Source organism: Rhineura floridana, chromosome 6 (genome assembly GCF_030035675.1).
Source record: "Rhineura floridana isolate rRhiFlo1 chromosome 6, rRhiFlo1.hap2, whole genome shotgun sequence".
Taxonomy (NCBI): Eukaryota; Metazoa; Chordata; class Lepidosauria; order Squamata; family Rhineuridae; genus Rhineura; species Rhineura floridana.
The window spans coordinates 126,397,415-126,417,627 of NC_084485.1; the positions used below are offsets into that span (position 1 = coordinate 126,397,415).

Sequence of the window (20,213 nt, forward strand, 5' to 3'; positions counted from 1 at the left end):
AACTTCTCTCTCAAGTACTCTATATAAGCGGGATTGCTTAAATATCCTTCTGGGGTCTCTTCTCTGACAGGTTGTTTTTGCTGGGCAGTTGCAAATCCTATAAGTGCTACCCTCAATTCATCTACCCCTTTACCCTCATGAGGTAAATTGAATGTTATGCACTTCTCCACCAGCTCCTCTCTTTTCATTTTTATGTATTTAGCCATGGTGTTTGAGTTCACTCACTCTTTGCCACACACTCTTTGCCAGTCACTCTCACAAGAAATCTTGTTTTGTTATTTCTGTTTGCCACACAACTATTAGGGATTGTCTAGTATTCGTATCTCACTGCTACAGCCAACACCTGTGACGTAGTCTCCTTTGTCACCACGTGTCTTTGGGACTCTCTTTGGTTCGTATCTGGATTCTCTGATGTTCGTATCCCACCGCTACTGACACCACATGTGATGCGTCCTTCCCTGGCTCTCCCTGTCAGGTTCCTACCTGCTCGTGGTTACTGCCTGTCTCTAGGCACCACCAGGGACTCCACCAGTCCGGACCGCTCTCTCTTATGATTTCTCTCTCCGCTCTAGCACAGATCTCAACAGATCCCCCTGCTAGGCAACCACCAGTAACGTCCCAATACTAGTATTCCCAGAGACTCTGAATACTGGTATTGTTATTCTCTTCACCGCTGCCACCATTTGTTACAGTTCCCCTTCAGCCTTGGTCATTACCAGAGCTTGGAAAAGTTACTTTTTTGAACTACAACTCCCATCAGCCCAATCCAGTGGCCATGCTGGCTGAGGCTGATGGGAGTTGTAGTTCAAAAAAGTAACTTTTCCAAGCTCTGGTCATTACCTTACCCTCCCTTCTGGTCTGTGAAACCCCAGCCAAGGATCAGGCCTTTGGTAAACCAAATTAAGTATTTATTACAGATAACAAAGCTAACAAGATTAACAAGATTTCTTCTTAAGGCACATAAGCATATGGTTTTACTCAATACTAATCCGAACTCCACCTCCCTCCTGGTAAACAACTCTCTAAACCCCCCCAAGCAATCCACTCTTTCTCTTCTCCCCCCAGATTCCACAATTCACCACCTCACATTCCCCCAGATTTACCTGTCATCCTTTCATTTATACTGTCAGCCATTTTAAACATTCAGCCAATCATCAAGCATTCTATTGCCCATTCACTCCCCCTCCTCTTTCACTACTTACCATGTATACTCTAAACAACCAGCACTTACCATATATACACTAATATATAGGAACATCACAGATGCCTCTTAGTATAATCTGAGAGCCCAGTTTAAACAGAATGGTGCACAACCATTCAAAACTGCTCCACCAGTTAAGGAATTTCCTCTGCTTGGAAATTTGCCAAACTCCAAGCCTGAGCAGCTTTTGGAAGCATTATAAAAAGCGTTTTTCAAAGCTTGCCTGTTTGCATTGGTTACCAGGGCTAGAACACTTGTGGAAAACTGGATCCTGCTGGCAGGTCCAACTCTTACTTCCGTCACCCCTATAGGACAACTTTGCCGCCCACTAATCAATCACCTGGCATCATTACAATGTCAAGTGACAGCTTCATTTAAATTGCTATAACTCCAATCAGCTGATTGGCAGTCATAGTAAGCCCATTTGAAGGCATGCCAGCCCCACTGAAGTCTATTTGCATAAACTGCACTTGCAAATGGACAAGGTGGAGCTTGCAGAGAGCCCCTTTTAAGGTACATTGTCAAGTGGGTGTATGGAAAATGGTCTCATGCACCAAACTGGGACCAGCGCTGGGCTTAATCAGCCGTACAAGTCAGAGGTTCCCCACCTCTAGGTTAGAGGTAAGCCACCCAGGAGTGGAAGCTTTTAAGAGTACACAAGAGAAATTAGGAAGGGGGGTGTAATTCAATTCAGTGCACATTTCAAGCTGAATTTATCAAATTTGCACTTTCTGAAACAATAAGAGAACTGAAACACAGCCATCCTTTGAAATTCACACTTATTCAAATTTTGCCATGCACTTTGCCAACCAATTTTTACAAAACTGCACATATTAGGGTAAGTGTGCATAAAAATGCATATATGAGTGAAAATAACATGCATTATATGACAAGAAATTGCTTCCAAAAATGTGTACATTAGTCAGAACTGCCTATATAAATGTGTTTATTAGGAGAAACTCACAGTAAAATGCTGGAGAAATGCGGAGAACTGAACTTAAGACTGGAAAAAATGGGAAATGGAGAGAACTCAAATGGACAGATCTTTCCATCCCTATTCCCTCATGGAAATGTTGTACCTTGAAGTTTTTAACCTGCTGTGAGCCTTTGGGGTGGGGTAGGCTCTAAAGCTAAATAAATAAATAAATAAGAGAGAGAGAACTCTTTAAAGGCTATATTCTTCTTTGTTGCTCAGATATCATTAATTCCCTTCTGCTATATGATGGTGTTACACAACAAAAGTATAAGCCTACCTTTTTTTTCAGGATGCTATAAACAGACAATAGAATAATCCTTGGGACTCTCACTATTGTGATTAAAAAGGACCCTTTCACAACCGTTCCCAGATGATAACAAAAAAGAACTGATATGGAAGACAGGACTGGATGACTTGGTGGTTTACTCTTATTTCTAGAATGAAAAATAAACAAACATGTAAACGTACACAGAAAATAACATGCAAGCACAATATAGCTATTAAGACCTGCATCTCATAATTTGGAAGCCCTTCTAATATTGCTATTATAAGGACAGTAGCCCCATGACTATTGACCTTAGAAAAACTGAATTAAGCCCAATTACTACTTTATTGGATTAATATAAATTTAAAAGCATTATAGTTTACGTGCTCTCAACCATCCTATTCCAGAAGCTCCATTCTGTATGTGAGGGCTCTGCTGGCCACAAGATCCTATAAAAAGAATGTGCTATCCAATCCTATTCTATAAATAATATTCTTAAGTACCCTATTGAGATTTGTCTTTACACACATTTAGGAGATTCCCTTAAGGAAAGGCCATTTCACATCCTTATTGAGGCTCTGGGGTGATTTGTCATTACTTTCCTGATCTGATGGACACAAGAAAGCTCCTTTGAGTACATTGTGCTTCCAGTAAAAAGAATGGTATAGTGCCAAATCACCAGAGGCTTAGTACATATGTATAGATATAGACACATGCCTCTGAGGTTTGTTTGAGAACTACTTGGATGAGGGGAGTCAATGTGATGGCACCAGTTTTATTGAACACACTGTCTCCTGATATATAGCATTCACCAATGGTGTGTTAATAATGTTTTTATTCAAGCAAGCCTTAAGAGAACAGATATACTCTCTTTTATTCTGATTCTGTAGGTCCTTCAAATTTGTGAATTTTATCCTGTTTTTAATATGCTATGTACCACTTGGAAACCTTTTGCATTAGCAGTTTATAAATTACTGTAGATAAATAAAAATTGGGCATAAGATTCTAAAAGACTTCTAACACAATAGCTACTGTGAAATTTGAATTATATAAATTTCTAATTTAACTAATCTGTTTCCCCACACTGTTAATTAATTCACATTTGCCATTATAAGAATCTGCCTTCTTTCCCCAAAACTATAAAACTGGTCTGAATCATTATCAATTATGAAACTGCCCAGGACTGACTGTAGCATTATAACGGATGTAAAAAAATAAAGTACATATTTCTATCAGCCGGCATTAAAGGTGAGCTTAACAGGAACAACAAGAAACACTTGTGACAGAGCTTCTTATTTGAATTCAAATTCACATTAATTTAAACTCAGTACAAGCCTGAATGAATGAAACCAGAATCTTACATTAAAATGTTCACTCTTTAAGTATTCCTTCAGCATTTTCTGCCATGACCTTTACAAAATGGAAGCAGTGTTCACAAGAGAATAAGAGCAGATGGGTGAAGTAAGAAACTGAGGTTCTTTAAATATATTTTTATTAAATCTTCATCTAAGCAGGAATTTAAATAGACATAACCGCATCAGCCTAGGTATCATAGTAATACAATCCCAACAGCCTTTCCATAGCAATAGTTAAACTACAGCTATAAGGCTATATTTATATACGCATGTTCCACATTATTTTCATTAGGAAATACCAGAAAAATGGTATGCATTCATTTCAGTTTTTCAGGCCAGGGGAACAGTTTAGGGGTGAGTGCTGGATTTCTATGTAAAACAAGTACACTGACATACTTTCCAAAATACATCATTCTTATGTGTCTGAAATAGATTTTTATCTCAGTTAGAATTTAGCTTAATCAAAATGTCTCTTCATAAATGTTTAAATGTGAAACACCTAGAGAAAATGACTGCATAATGTCAAAATAAAAATATTAACCAAGCATAGAACATACATAAAGGGGAAGGATTATGTATTTATTAATTATTAATTCATTACTGAAGGCACAAGAAGAAATTTTACTTGTATGAATACCTTTTCATTGTAAGATTAGCTAAAGTGTCTTCATTAATGAAGTCACATGGTAAATTTTGAAGTGTGTTTGGATAAAGCTATAACAAATTCTTTAACTGCCTGGTTCCAGCCAAGGAAAACAGAAGAGAACAGGTTCTCATAATGTTTCAGGTCATTCTTGGGTTTAAGGTCAAAAAATAGAACAAAGACTTTGCTTTTATCCAAGATCAAAACCAAGAATGCAAAGGTTATAAGGTAAGGGACAGTTACCAGACCTAATATGGCTTGGGGACTAGGGCTGGCACCATCCTGCCCTGGGTCCTGAGGCACACATGCCCCACCTACCTACTGAGTGGGTGGGTGGTGGGCCAGCAGGTGAGCAAGCGGGCCAGGGGGCGGGAAGGCAGGCCGAGCAGGCGGGGGGAGCGGGCGGATGAGTGAGAGAGCAGGCGGGGTAGAGGGTGAGTGAGTGGGTGCACAGCTCCCTGCTGCAGATTGCGGAAGGGAAGCGCTACTCCCACATCCTAATGAGGGGCCTGTCAGGGGCCCCTGTGGGCCACAGGGCCCTCGGCTAAGGCCCCAGCTGGCTGCCCTTTGGCGCCAGCCCTGTTCAGAACTGGTACATCAACCCAAGCAGCAGTATCCAACTGCAGAACTAGATTCCAAAATAATCTAATAAGGATACTGAGTTGGTGCTGGAGAGTGGAGAGATTATCATGAACAGCTTCCTAGCAGTATACATGGTTACTATATGGTGCTATGTTTAACTGGGTTCTACAGCAGAACTGTTAAGAGGATTCAAGCAAACTCTTAAGTGAAAAAGATACCCATGATACTGTTGCAGACATCTTTACAACATGAATTTTTACTTGCTGAAATGGTGGCATGGACCCTGTTCATTTTGCTATTACAAAGTAAATAAAATAATCAACGTTCACAATATTTACTGTGGATTTGTTTACATAATAAATATATCAAAATATTTGTGAAGCGAATCTCCCTTTCTTTCCTATGTGAAACACAAGAAGTATGAGGTACCTCATTCCATACCATCAGAGAACTTGATCTTAGGATGCGGTCCAGCACTTTTAAAAACAGTTGATTTTAGTGGGAGAGAAGTCAGCAATGTTATTACCCAGCAATCCTTTGATGACTTCTATGTATTTCTGCCACAACATAAATGCTAAATAGTAGCAATAGCGCCATTCATGTTTTTACAGACCTGCCCAATGTCACCCAGTGAAGTTATGGTTGAGCTGGGATTTCAGTCCATACCCACTTATTCTTTTTAACTCAACCGCACTGCAACTCACAAAAAAGTACCAAATATGCATACCTTCTAACCATAAATGGTAATCTTGGTATGTAACCTCTCAATTAGATAGATACATTTCTATTTAAAGGCAGATTTCAAGATACTGAGCCCTGCTTTTGAAAATCATAAAAGGGTATTAAATGAACCTCTACGCTTTTATTAAATTATTACGGCTTCTAAAGAATGCATCTTTTATCAAAAATAAAAGAAAGCAAAGTACAGTTTCAGTATTGTTGTTTCAGGTCAAACAGATGTCCCCTGTAAAACTAATCCAGCTGAAATAACTCTCCACCCTCTCCACTTTTCATTCCACTTCTGGAGAGACTTTAGAGTGCCTATTGGATTGCTTTGTGTATGTAGCAAGGAAGCAGGTTTGCTGAGGCAAAGGCTCAGAGAGTTTCCCTCTCCAGGACCCTCTCCTTGTCTTGGTTTACCTTTAGGACCACAACTTTTCCCTGCATCAGTTTTCCTCCCAGGACAATATCTCCCCCATCAAGGTTTCTCCTCAAGGACAACATCTTCTCTCTGCCTCATTTCCCCTCACCAAGACCACAATGTGTTCTTTCTTCTTCAGCTCCCAAACCCAGAAAAGTTTCACAATATCTCCCCCACTCCCCAGACCACCCTTTCTCCCACCCATAGCTTCTCTCCAAAAGGACAATATATCTCAACTTCTTCCCCCATGGTTTCTCTCTCTCTCTCTCTCAATCTCCTGCAAGAAAAAAGTTCCCTCAGGATTAGGGAGAAAGAGAGGGAGAGAGAGAGGGAGACTCCACCCTCAGCAGGTCATGGTAATGCCTCCCCTTCTTGTTCTCCTTCTCTGATGCGACTCATTCGGGCTCTGAGGTGGATTCCTGCAAGGACTGGCTCAGTCCATGTGCCTCTTGCACCTCCTGACAGCTTAGACTGTCATCACAGCATCCCAAAAGACCAGTACAAACATTATAGAGAAACAGACAAGTGTGGAACTTTGAAATAAATTCTTAAAGAGATCAGCACACAGTGATTTTATAAAGGAGGGAAATAGGCTGGAAGAGCTACCATGAATACAAATACCACCAAGAACATTCTAAAAATATCTACTATTATCTCAAGAATTTCCTAGCATAAACCTTATTCCACAACTAAGAATGCAAATAACATTTTTCTTTCCAAAGGCTGTATTCCTCATATGATATTTGATTTCATAACATATGGTATTAAAGAATGACAAATTGCATCATTGTATCATTTGGGAACATTCAAAATTCAAAGAATGAACAATCAGCAAAGTGAAAAGGACAACAGTCATAATCCAACAAATCAGCCTCATGCATACAGACAAGCTTGGACAAACCAGACAGGTCTTTAAAATATGAAAAATTCATCTGGGAAATATATGAAGAAATCTAAATTAGTCCAGACAGCTGAGAACACATCACATTGCAAGAAGAGTAGTAGTAGGAAGAAGTATGGCATGAAGAAAACAGAAGTTTGTATTTCTAAATTAGGATGATTTGAACATTAAAAAAGAAACTTAAAGTATTTCTTAAAATGTAACAGTCAGAGTTCTTGTTTAGAGATTATTACAGATAGTGTTTGCACAACATGACACAACAAATTTAGAGTTTTGAACTGCAACAGTTTTAAAGATTGATTTACAATACTTCATGAAAGGAGAGAGAAGTGGAAAATCATTTTACAATGATTGCCAATACATGAATTATTCTGCTAGTACACAGTTCATTCCTGGCTAAAACTAAATAAACATTGTTTGGATTGCAGTTTTATCGGTGCCAGAACCACTGGGAAATATCCAATTGTTGCAGCCCACTCATGCAACAACTAGTGGAAGTTTTGGTCAATAGGTGTTTTGCACCTGTGAAAGATGTTGTGCAATCTGTAGCAGAACCCTTATTATAATACTCTATCACAGTTTAGTTAGTGCTCTGCTGCTTGTACAATATCAGCTCTCAAACATCTTGTGCTAATGTAACATTAAATGTACCATTGGTCTCACCTGAAAGGTGATTTTCATAGGAAGGGGCCATCACTGTGGGAAATAGTTCCACCTATCGTGCGAAGGCAAGCATGTTTTTGAAGTCAAGACTAGGGACGTCATGCCCCTCCCACTCTCCAGTTCATTCGTAGCGAGTCTAAAAGAGATATCTAAAAATACAAGAACAAGGCCAACAGGCCTGCCAGGAAAATAACATAATAGTCACATGCATAACAACATGACTCTAACATAACTTCATAACATAACAGAACTAAAAGTCTTGACTTCACTCTTACATTTAAATATAATATGGAAACAATAACATGTAACCCATTGATAAAATCGCTAGTCATCCTCCAACTGGGAGGGTCGTGATGGCCCCTTCCTATGAAAATCACCTTTCAGGTGAGACCAATGGTACATTTTCCATAGGAAGTGGGCCATCACTGTGGGATGTACCAAAGCAACCCATATAGGGAGGGACCACCCACATGTTAATCCTCATTAAGAAACTGTTGCAACACTCGTCTGCCAAAAGAAGCATCAGCAGAGGCATAACGATCAATTTTATAATGTCTTATAAACGAGTGTGGGGAAGACCAGACTGCGGCCCTACAAATATCGGCAACAGGAGCATTAGTAGCAAAAGCAGCCGAAGTGGCAGCTGACCTAGTAGAATGAGCTGTTATACTAGCAGGAACTGGCAGCTTCAGGGACTCATATGCTAAGGTAATGCATGCCCTTAACCAACGGGATAAGGTAGGATTGGATACTTTATGCCCCATAGACCCTGGATGAAAGGATACAAACAGAGACTCCGTTCGTCGAATCTCTTGGGTCCTAGACAGGTAGGTCTTGAGAGCCCTCCGGACATCCAACGAATGCCAAGCCTTCTCGAGAGGATGGGTAGGATTCGGGCAAAAGGAAGGCAAAACAATGTCCTGGTTGCAATGAAAAACTGAATCGACCTTGGGACGAAAGGAAGGGTCAGTCTTCAGCACAACAGAGTCCTTATGGAAGACGCAGAGGTGTCTAGCAGAAGACAATGTGCCCAACTCCGAAACGCGTCTGGCAGATGTGATTGCGATCAGAAACAGGACCTTGAAGGACAGTATACGTAGGGGCACAGTCCTGATGGGTTCAAACGGAGGGCGTTGCAAAGCCTGCAGAACTTTCGGCAAACTCCATGAGGGGAACCGATGGACAACAGCCGGAGAGCGTAGGGTGACTCCCCTCAAAAAACGTTTGATGAACGGATGTGAGGAGATATGATCTCCAGGAGAGGACACTGAGAGAATGGATGACAGAGTAGACGCCTGTCGACGTAGAGTGTTGGGTCAAAGTCCCATCATAAAGCCAGTATGGAGAAATTGGAGCACCTGGTGCACATTGGCCTGGGATGGATCGTGGTGGTGGGACTGACACCACTTGGAGAAAGCCACCCAGGTATGTTGATAAATGCGAGTGGTAGATGGTCTTCTCGAGGCCAAAATAATATCAATCACAGCGTCAGACAGTCCAGCTGACCTCAAGTGTCTCCGTTCAAACGCCACGCTGTTAGATTGAGCCAAGTAGGGTCCTGGTGCAGTACTGGGCCCTGGGATAGGAGGTCTGGCGTTACTGGAAGTGTCCAAGGATCCATCATTGACATTGCCAGTAGATCTGAGAACCACGGTCGGCGTGGCCAAAATGGTGCTATCAGAACCAGCTGTGCCCTTTCGGTTCGCGCCTTCCTCAAGGTTTTGGCTAACAATGGTATGGGAGGAAAGGCATACAATAGACCGTCTGGCCACGGTGTTGTCAGAGCATCCACTGCTTCTGCTGTTGAGTCCAGGTATCGAGCAAAGTACCTTGGAAGCTGGCAATTGTGACTGGAAGCAAACAGGTCGACTGAGAGGGCGCCGAACCGACACTGGAGACGATGGAAAATGGCTGGATGAAGTTTCCATTCTCCTGGGAAGACCTGTTGTCTGCTGAGCCAGTCTGCTGTCACATTCCAAATCCCTCTGAGGTGCTCTGCTTTCAGGGATTGTAGATGTTGTTCTGCCCAGACAAAGATGAGGGAGGCTAAGTCCTGCAGAGGACGAGACCTGGTGCCCCCCTGTCTGTTCAAATGTGATTTTACACACGTGTTGTCTGTTCGAATGAGCACATGCTGCAAAGGGAACAGAGATTGAAAATGACATAGAGCCAAGTGGACAGCCTTTAGTTCCAGCCAGTTGATGCTTCGAGATTGCTCTGCGTTGGGCCAAACCCCTTGAACGTACTGGGAGTTGCAGTGGGCTCCCCAACCTATGAGGCTGGCGTCTGTGGTCACGACGGTTCTGCGGGGTTCTCTGAACGACGTGCCCTTGGAGAGGTGTTGAACCTTGGTCCACCAGCGGAAGGAGAGGCGCAGAGCGGGGCTCAAACGAACTTTGCGATGGTTGGAGCTGGCAATGTCTTTTTGAAAAGGCAACAGAGTCCACTGAAGGGGCCGAGTGTGAGCCCGAGCCCAGGGCACAATGTGGATTGTGGAGATAAACATCCCGAGCGCTCTGGCGAGAAGCATGACGTCTGCGGATGTTTGTTGCATCAGGGACCTTGCGATGCTTGTGATGGCAGTGATGCGATCTGGAGCCAGGAAGACCATTGCCTGCAGGGTGTCCAACATTGCCCCAAGATGTAGTAGGCGTTGGGTTGGTTGGAGATGGCTTTTGTCGAAGTTGACAAGCCAGCCGTAGGTCTGCAAAACATTGAGGGTGATCATTAAATGATGATGAGCCAGCTCTTCAGATTTGGCCCGTATGAGCAGATCATCCAAATATGGGTAGATATGAACCCCTTGGGTCCGAAGGTAAGCCACTAGGATGAGTAGCACCTTGGAAAATACTCTTGGAGCAGAGGAGAGGCCAAAAGGCATCGCTCTATATTGAAAATGTTGGTGGCCAAAAGCAAACCGAAGAAACTTTCTGTGGGCTATGCAAATGGGTACATGGAGATACGCTTCCTTAAGGTCGATAGAAGCCAGGAAGTCTCCTTCATGCAGACTCTCGGTAATGGAATGGAGAGATTCCATTTTAAACTTGCGGTATGTTACAAAACGGTTGACAAACTTGAGATCCAATACCGCCCTCCAAGATAAATCTCGTTTTGGCACAGCAAATAGGAGGGAGTACACCCCTTCCGATCTCTCAGTTGTGGGAACTGGCTCTATTGCCGCTATGTGCAAGAGGTGATGTATAGCTGTCTGCATGATGTTGTGCCTGGCTGGTGCCCTTGGGCAAGGAGACGGGTGGAATCTGTCTGATGGGGTTGCCCAGAACTCTATGGTATAGCCATAAGTGAAGAGGTCCCTGATCCAGGAGACCTTAGTGAGGCGCAGCCATCGATCTCCAAAATTAAGTAATCTGCCACCTATGGGGATGGCGTTAATACTACTTGTGTAGGCGAGGACCTCCCCTATATGAGGACGATGAGTTGCCCCTGCGCCCTTGGTACTGACCTCTGCCCTGGAAGCGTCGGTTCCAGGAACCCCTGAATGCGTTGGAATCATAGGGTCTGAAATCGCGGCCTCGTCCTCCTGGCCGCGTTCCTCGAAAAGGCTGGTTAGAACGAAAGGAGGGAAATCGCCTAAAGGGCCTGTGGTCGATGTTCTTGACTGTGGCTAGAACCGGTTTATGGGCGTCTTTTGGATCAACCAGAACTGCCTTTAGAGCTTCCTCGCCGAAGAGTAGAGATCCGGAGTAAGGGGCCTTGGACAGGTTCAATCTGGCCGCTGAATCAGCTTGCCAGTGGCGAAGCCAGAGGGTACGACGAGCGACTATTTGAGTCGTCATGGCTCGTGCCCCTAATTGGGTGGCATCCAAAGTGGCATCGGCCACAAAAGCTGCTGTCTTACGTAATTTCAATAGTGCTCTTTTGAAGGCGACAGGATCAGGGTTATCATCCTCTAGAAGGTCATCCAGCCACATCATAGATGCTCTGGAGAAGATGGAGGCTGAGGCGGAGGCGGAGGCACGCATGGCTAGGGCAGTGGCCTCGTGGTTCTTGCGGAGGGCGAAGTCTATTCGACGTTCAGTAGTATCTTTTAGGTGGGATTCCCCTTCCCTGGGCAAGATAGATCGTGAAACGAGGCGAGCGATCGGTTCATCTATGCCAGGGACCTCTAACTTGGTGGCGAAGTCTGGGGCTAGGGCGTAAAGTCTGTCAGCCATGTTCTTGAAGCGTCGAGCTTTGAGCGGGTGGGCCCATTCATCGGAAGCTAATTTGGCAATTGGGTCCGGCACCGGGATGTAGTGTTCAGTAGGTGCAGGGGATTTGAGGACCTTGGCCCCTTTGAGAGTTGGAGCGGACGAAGTTGAGGGCGCAGTCTGGAGACCAAGGGTATGAAGTACCCTACGGGCGAGCGGTTGGTAATCTGAGGTATTGAACAAGCGATACGATGTATCCTCCTCATGATCTGAATAGTCGCTCCAGTCGTCTCCTTCAACATGGTCAGTGAAAGTTAACTCCTCCGCATACGAGGCTTCATCCGTACATCTGCCTCTGGCTACATCGAAGGGATCTGGCGAGCAGGAAGGATGAGCAGCATGGAACGCGCGTTGGTCCATGTTGAGTGGGGGTATGGCAGGAACCTGTGGTAGTGACTGCATTTGTGTGAAATAAGCCAGCATGGCTTGGAGTTGGGAGAGGAAATCAGGAGACAGCTGCAGACCAGATGTGTGAGATGTATGTGCCTGGTGGGCTGTTGGAACAGATGTCTGAGGCGGTAAGCCAGAGGTAGGTTCGTTAGGCGAACCGTGAGGGGGAAAGCCAACAAACTCTTCCTTGTCAGAGGCAGTAGCAGGAGAATGGAAAATATCACTTATGTGTGTCTGTGCTGTGGTGGTTGTTGGCACAGAAACATAACGAGGACGCTTTGGTTTACTATGGCTGGAAAGATGTTTTGTCTTAGCCAGTGCTTTGGCATGTCTGGTCTTAGACGTGTTAGTATGTTGTGGCTTGGCTGATTGTGGCATGTCTGGCTGATCTGGCACCATGTGTGTTGATGGTGACATGCCTGGCTGTTCTGCCATCTTATATGAACCTGGGTGCAGTACACTGCCACGGAGGGGGCAGAATGTAAAGACCCGAACTGGCACAGCGTACTACCACGGAGGGGGTAGGATACACTGGCAGATGGCGAATGCACTGCCACAGAGGGGGCAGAATGCACAGAGGTATCCACGTTGATATAATATAGGCTGTTTTAGAGTTGGCACACTCAGATTAGTGCTGTGGGCTGGATTTTTGGCTTGTTCACGGCCCCATAGGGGGCAGGATATGTAATGTAAATCAGATTTAATACAAGTCAGCCACTGATATTAAAGCTCCAGCCTTGATAATGTAATCCAGCCACTAGGATTAAAGCTCCAGCCTTGATAATGTAATCCAGCCACTAGGATTAAAACTCCAGCCTTGATAATGTAATCCAGCCACTAGGATTAAAGCTCCAGCCTTGATAATGTAATCCAGCCACTAGGATTAAAACTCCAGCCTTGATAATGTAATCCAGCCACTAGGATTAAAGATCCAGCCTTGATAATACAATCCAGCCCACTAGGATTGGAGCTCCAGCCTTAATAATACAATTCAGCCACTATGATTACAGCCACAGTAAAAATGTGTGTAAATCAGCCTTGTGTAAGTTTGTCAGCAGCACATACACACAAACATACAGATAGGTAGCCTGCAGGGGAGGTATCCGAAGCTAAATAGATGGTAACAAAAAAAAGGCGGGAATTTTGAATTTCAAAAAATGGCGCCCGGAAAAAAAACGGGCGGGAAAAAACGATCAAAACGGGGCTGAGGGAGAAGGAGCAATGGCGGCCGTCGCAAGCGAACTGGGGGAAGGGCTGGCCAGCACGGACTCGCTGAAAGCTGCAGTAGCGGTTGGAAAAGAAACTCTGGAAGAGCAGGTAGAGGAACACACGGCAGCCGCCGCAGAGAGAGCCGCCGTCGCGGTCTGTAAAGCCCTTCGCAGTGGGATTTAAGCCACGTAGCGAGGGCGATCTGCGGTAAGGTAGTAATGGCGGGAGCCGCAGCTGCAAGCTCCCGCAGAGATTGGATCAGCCGCAGCCGCGGCAACGATCGGGGGGGGAGGGAGAGGGATTCCCCTTCCCTCACAAGCGATCAAAAGCGATCTAAAAAAAAAAGAAGAAGAAGAACCGCAGCCGCGGTCACTGAGGGAGCCCCCTGGCTACGGGGGGGGGAGGGGGCTTGAAACTGCAAAAATAAAGAGAGCCGCAGCCGCGGTCTCAGAGCACCCCAATCAAGGGAATAAAAGGAATTAAATAGCCCTGAGGAAAGGGGGAAGAGAGCCGCAGCCGCGGTCTCTGAGGGGATCCTCAGTAGGCTAGACACAAAAAACAGCAAAAAGGTTTTGAAGAGAAAAAGAGAAACAAATACGAGACTTAGCTAAATGCTACGTGAAATTCCAATCTTGTTCGTACGAAGGCAAGAATGAACTGGGGAGTGGGAGGGGCATGACGTCCCTAGTCTTGACTTCAAAAACATTCTTGCCTTCGCACGATAGGTGGAACTATTTCCCACAGTGATGGCCCACTTCCTATGGAAAATCTCATCCCCTGACGTTTGTTGAAGCTGTGTTGGTATACTATTTCTAGAACCTATAACAATGCCCATATCCCTCACACTTACTCTAACACATGTGAGACTATGAGAACCATGATTGCTTACTTAGCATTTATGTATCACTTTAGGATATGTGCTTCACATACATTATCTCAGTAATCCTTACAAGAAGTCTCCAAAATAGTCCAGTTTTATTATTCTAAGCTGAGGCCGAGACAGTAGCCTGCCTAAACTCAAAGACTGCCCTTGTTTGAACAGAACACTAAACAATAGCTGAATTCATCCAGTTCTGTTTCCAACTAATTACAGCTTGTTATGTCTTCTGCATCTAGTCAAAATCATGAACAATGGTTTGAAGTTGGTTTGTTAATAGGAATGACAGATAAAACTAACCACATAATGATAAATTATAGTTAAATGAAAATAGAAGCAAACTATTCTGATCTCCTCCATAGTTGCACTGGAGGGAGAAGCTGGGAGAGTGCATGAGCCGGCAAGGTGTCACTCACACAGCACTAAGCCATGGTTTTGTATTATATTCAAATACAGCCACTAAGTTCATACTGAAGTGACATTTTAAATAAGAACTGCTTAGTTCACAGTTCAGCCTCTTAGCTATTAAGCTACAGCAGCTCGTTGCACTTCACTTCTCACATTGTTAAAATAACCAACATTGCATTCCTATCCATATCTACTCAGAAGTAAGTTCTGAGCTCACTACCAGGCAAATGAGTATAGGACTGTAGCCTTAGCTTCTAAGGTCCAACTATTCATGGCTTTTTAAGAAAACAATTTGTTTCACCATACACTGAAAATAAATACTGAGAAATAAAAATTCTGGCAAGACAATATATGTTGCACATACCGGTTGAAGAAGCAAGTAACCACTGCTCCAGCCACGCTCATCTGCTGACAAGCTAGAATGAATTCACTTGTCCATATAAGCCCAACTAAGTGGTACCACCACATGTAACGAATGCAAAGCCGAATTTTGTATTCCACTTGACCTCTTGAAATAACGTGGGCATTGCCTGCAAATTTAAGGAAAAAATATATAATGACTCAACAAACAAAAATATTTTGGAAAATGGCAATATTCCTCTAATATACCTTTCTTTACTTCAACAATTCTACCCATGATTTAATTTCTATAAAATCCAGCTGATTAGTTGTTAAGAGGGTTTCAGGAGCAATATACAAATCCTGGTGGACCAGCCCAATGGAGAATGGCAGCAGGATGGCTGACCTCAGGCTGTGGATGGACCTCGGGGATGCCCTGGAAAAGAAGAGGAAGAGCCCCACATGGGCAGCAATGTGTCTCCACACACAGCCATGCGGGGATGGTTCCCTTCCTGGCCACCAGTTACCTCCACAGGCTGCATTTAAAGATGCTTGGGGTTGACTAACTGTTTGGAATATAAAATTTATTATTAGGATATTTACACATTTCATAGAAAGATGAGATTGCCAAGTGGGGCATGTGGATTACTAGAAAAATATGAAAATAAACATCTGTACACCCCTTACTAAATTAAAAAAAATGGTTATGCTACTACCCCAAAATTAGCTGAAAAACCCTAAAATTTGGTACACAGATAAGCCAAGAAATACCAGACGGCATGGTGGGGCAGGCCACCATGATCTCCAGTTAGCTGCTTACTGACAGCTAGAGACAGAGGGGAGAGGCAGTGGCGAGGTGGAGTGCCAGATTGGCTCTGCCATTGTGTTTGCACTGTGCTAACCTCCTCTACCTCCCCGTAAGCAGCAGCAATGCAGACAACTGGAGGTCAATTGAGTGCTGCCACCCCACCATGCCACCCACTACTGAATTTAAGAAATGCTGATTACTAGAAATAATGGGACAGTTTTGCATTTCATAGCCATAAGTCAAAACATGAAATTTATCTAACAGAGGTCAGCATGGGAGAACAAGCCAAATGGCATGAATCAGACTTGGACATGGATGAGAGATTTTCAGTAGCAGCCGGGAACTTGTATCTATGCTTACAAAATGCAAACTTATTTTACTAGAAAATAAATAAATATTGAAATAAAGGTAATTTATTCTACTAAGATATACTTTCCTATGAACACCTTGGCCAGAAAAGAAATGAAAAAAAGACCCAAGGAAGTCTATAGATGAATGATAAGAAAATTTGTGTTCAACAACTTCAAGTCTGCTTAACTTCAGATATTAACATGTATGACCTCTAGCAGGCTCTAATGCTATGGTGAGAAGGGACTATAAAAGAAAAGCCATTCTAAATGGAAGCACATTGTCTTAGGAACATGTTTTCATTCTTAAAGCCAAATATGTGACCTTCACGACAAGGACACTCCTGCTTACAGTAAGGAGGGATACTCCAAGGACAAGCTGTAGAAAGCATTTCCTTGTGACGACACCTAATACAGCAGAACTTTTCCTAAGCTACAGGAACCAAAGACAGAACTGATTACTGATGCTTCTAATTTACAATAAAACTATGTTCTTCTAACAACTTAATGGTCCTCTTCAGGAAATCCAAAGTTGTAACAGTAAACATGTGAGAATGGGCAATGGGGACAAGTGCCCTAGCTCTACCACCTCTCCATTGCTATTTTCATTGTCTTCCAAGCAGGTAGTGGAAAGCAACTGTCTGCAACAGGGAGCCTTTTGTATTCACTGAGGCTCCCGGCACATTTAGAATCTTGATTTTCCATGATTTTTAAAAACACAGGAAGCCTTCATAGATAAAAACAATTTCAGATAGTTGGAAGAATACAAAAATGGCGATGGAAGGGTCAGAACTAGGTATGATCATCCCCACTTTTCTCACACACATATTTGTTGTCACTACTTTGGAGCAGCTAAAGAGGGCTAATGAATCAGTTATATAATCTTGTCCAGGACTTTAGTCATGGACCCATATTTACATACAATAGTGACAGAACATAAAACACAGTGTGGTGCTTTGTGTATTTGCCAATGATTTAGTTTACAGAACAGAAATGATAGGACAGCATTCAAAATTACACTACTGATCATATCTGTCCAAATCCTCACCCTGAGCAGTAATCTGAGCTTGGATTTGGAGGGGCCAATCAGGCCAATGACACCACAGACAGAGGTGCAGGAAACCAACCTGAGCATCAACATCGTAACTGGGTTAAAGCCTAAGCCAGGGACCTCTGAATCAGAAACTCTAGTCTGTACTCTCAGAGCCTCTCTCCCTGCAAGTGACTGACCCACATCTCTATGCTGGCCTGCCAATTCAGGCAATGACAGCAGTAGGAGTGCTAGGATCCAAGTGAGAGGCCAGCACCTTTAAGGCCTCCTACTCCTCAAGAAAGGGATGTAGCCCGGAAGGGTTGATCTAGACCTGGAGACATAAAAGGCAGTCAAGTCCCACACATTGTTGCAAACTGATCATTCGGAGGTTTCCACGGTGCTGCAACGACTGACTTGTCTTGTCCCATTGTACCTCATGGACTTTTAATCAAGGTCAAGACAGGAAAAAAACCATGGTTGGGGGGATTTAAAATGAAAGATGAGCCGAACTGCTCCCTCCTTCTCTTTCTTCTCAATAGAAGACTTCCTGGTTTCCTCAAATCTTGATTTGCCATGACATCCAAATCCCTCCCTCCAAGATTTCAAATTCAAATCATAACAAACTGTGGTTCAACAAACCAGGAAGTGTTCTGTTAAGCCAAGCATGTGATAGGAAGAGGGAGTCTGTAGCTTATTTCTAATGGTCCAAGTTAGGATGGGCAAGAAGGTGCTTGCGATAATGTGGCCAGCAACATGTCCTCTCGACCCTTGCCCTTCTTGGCTTATTAAAGCTTGGTGAGGGGGTCCGACCTAGTGGATCCAGGGCGTGATCAATGCATCATTGCGAGAGGGAGTGGTTCCAGCCGCCTTGAAAGAGGCGGTGATTCGACCACTCCTGAACAAGCCCGCCCTGGACCCATTCGTTTGTGACAACTACCGACCGGTTGCAAATACCCCCCTTTTAGGGAAGGTGATTGAGAGGGTTGTGGCACACCAGCTGCAAGTACTCTTGGATGAAACATACCCAGAGTTTTATGTGTTATCTATAAAGATACAAGGGGGTTGGGAACAGCATAAGCACGCAGTCACAAAAGTAACCAGCTAGAGAGAGACTCAGGCAAAGTCTCTGGGAGTATTGGTTATAGGACGTGACTGGTGGTGCTGCCTAGCAGGGGGATCTAGTGAGATCTGTGCTAGAGCAGAGTGAGAAACCATATAAAGGATGGTCCGGACTGGTGGTATCCCTGGTGGTGCCTAGTGAAAGGCAGTAGCCACAAGCAGGTGGGAACCTGACAGGGAGAACCAGGGAAGGACATCACACTTTCCCCTGACACCGTTTTTACCGCTCGGATATTCCCTTGAATATATTGTTCTTTTATTGTTTTAGTCACAGCACAGTGCAGCAGTACAATGCTCTTGCTCTCTCACTCTCTGCCACCCACACCACTTGAATAATCCAAGTGGGAGGAAGCAATCCAAGTCTCACATTGACTCCGGTCTTGCCAAGGAGGAGGAGGCACACTGAAAGTTGCTTTCCTCATTTCCTTTCCAAGAGGAAAACAGTCAGTCTCTGCTTGCTAACGTGAAAACTGATCAACCTCAGTCACAGTGGAGAAGGTGGTGAAACGGTTTTCTTGTCCTTTATCAATATTTTCTTTCAAAATATTAATATTTTCTTTCATTTATTGACATTTCCTTTCAAAATATCAATATTTAGAAGGAAATATCAATATTAATATAATATTTTTGGAGAGGGGAAAAATCAGACCAATAAAACCAGTGGATAGTGCACAAAGAACAAATTTGAATCAATATTACCTGTTAGGTTGACAGAATGCTTTCAAAGAGGCACCAGCTAACAGATCCCACCCCTAGTCCAAGCCATGGTTTGGAGAATAAGGAATGTGATGTCTGAATGCAGCTTGGAAGCGTAAGTTTAAAATTCATGGGTAAAATTCATTTCCAACTGTAGGTTGGCTAGCACTAATTCCGTTGCAATGTACAACAATGCTTAAAGCAGCAAAGCCACACAATAAATGAGAAAGGGAATGGGTGGGTTTGGGGCAGACCAGGAATACAACAGCCAGGTTGATGGAAGACCTGCCTTTATAGAGGTAGTGAATCAGAGGAAGAAGTTCTCATTCACGTCCTCCCATGGAGCACTGATTCCACCTTAAGCCATAACTTCATTGGCTGAGAGGAAGAGACTAGTCACACTGAGGTAAGGCAAAGCCATCCACTGTTGGCCAGCTGCTTTGCACATGGAGCTCCTTCCACACTTCCATCTCTGGTGCAAGGCAAAAAGTGGATTCTCTGAGGCAAGTGGGAATTCAGTCTTCCTGAACTAATTAGTAATACTAACAGGTTGTTATAACAATGAAGACTAGTACCAAGCTACAGTGTTTAAAGAAGTGAATGTCATATTTCTTTGGATATCGTATTATATTCAATTTTTGTTGAAGTCATATTAGCAATTCCTTTGGTTATCGCATTATATTCAATTTCTGTTGAAAGTCATATCAGTAGCCATTGAAAAAGACATCTGTCGAAACGCGTCTGGCTGGACCTTTTTAACAAAAAACTTATTTCTCTTTTCTTCATAAAAGAAACGGACCATCTGAACAAAATTTGTACACATCAGATACATTCTTCATGATGTATATTGTTTCAGTTACATACTTTTGAAGATCATAGTATCATGTCTGTCATTGTTTGACTTTTGTATGTTACACCTTTTATATTCCTTTCTATTGCATATTTTTTATGTGTTTTATTAAATTTATACTGAGTATTCTCATAACTATATCAACCTTAATTTTTTAGTCCTACTTATAACAATGAAAACATACAGTTGCAGCTGAACA

The 20,213-nt window shown here is 43.4% G+C and overlaps 1 protein-coding gene across 3 annotated transcripts in view; it reads right to left on the reverse strand.

The window, feature by feature from the left end:
- SLC44A3 (solute carrier family 44 member 3) overlaps window positions 1–20,213 on the reverse strand; it is a 97,388-nt gene that overhangs the window by 40,952 nt on the left and 36,223 nt on the right. For all 3 annotated transcript variants that reach the window (XM_061633739.1, XM_061633737.1, XM_061633738.1), the window contains exons 10-11: window positions 15,187–15,352; window positions 2,455–2,611 (exon numbers count right to left, since the gene is read on the reverse strand). In XM_061633739.1, coding sequence (XP_061489723.1) covers window positions 2,455–2,611; window positions 15,187–15,352 — 323 coding nt within the window. The remainder of the gene's footprint in view (window positions 1–2,454; window positions 2,612–15,186; window positions 15,353–20,213) is intronic.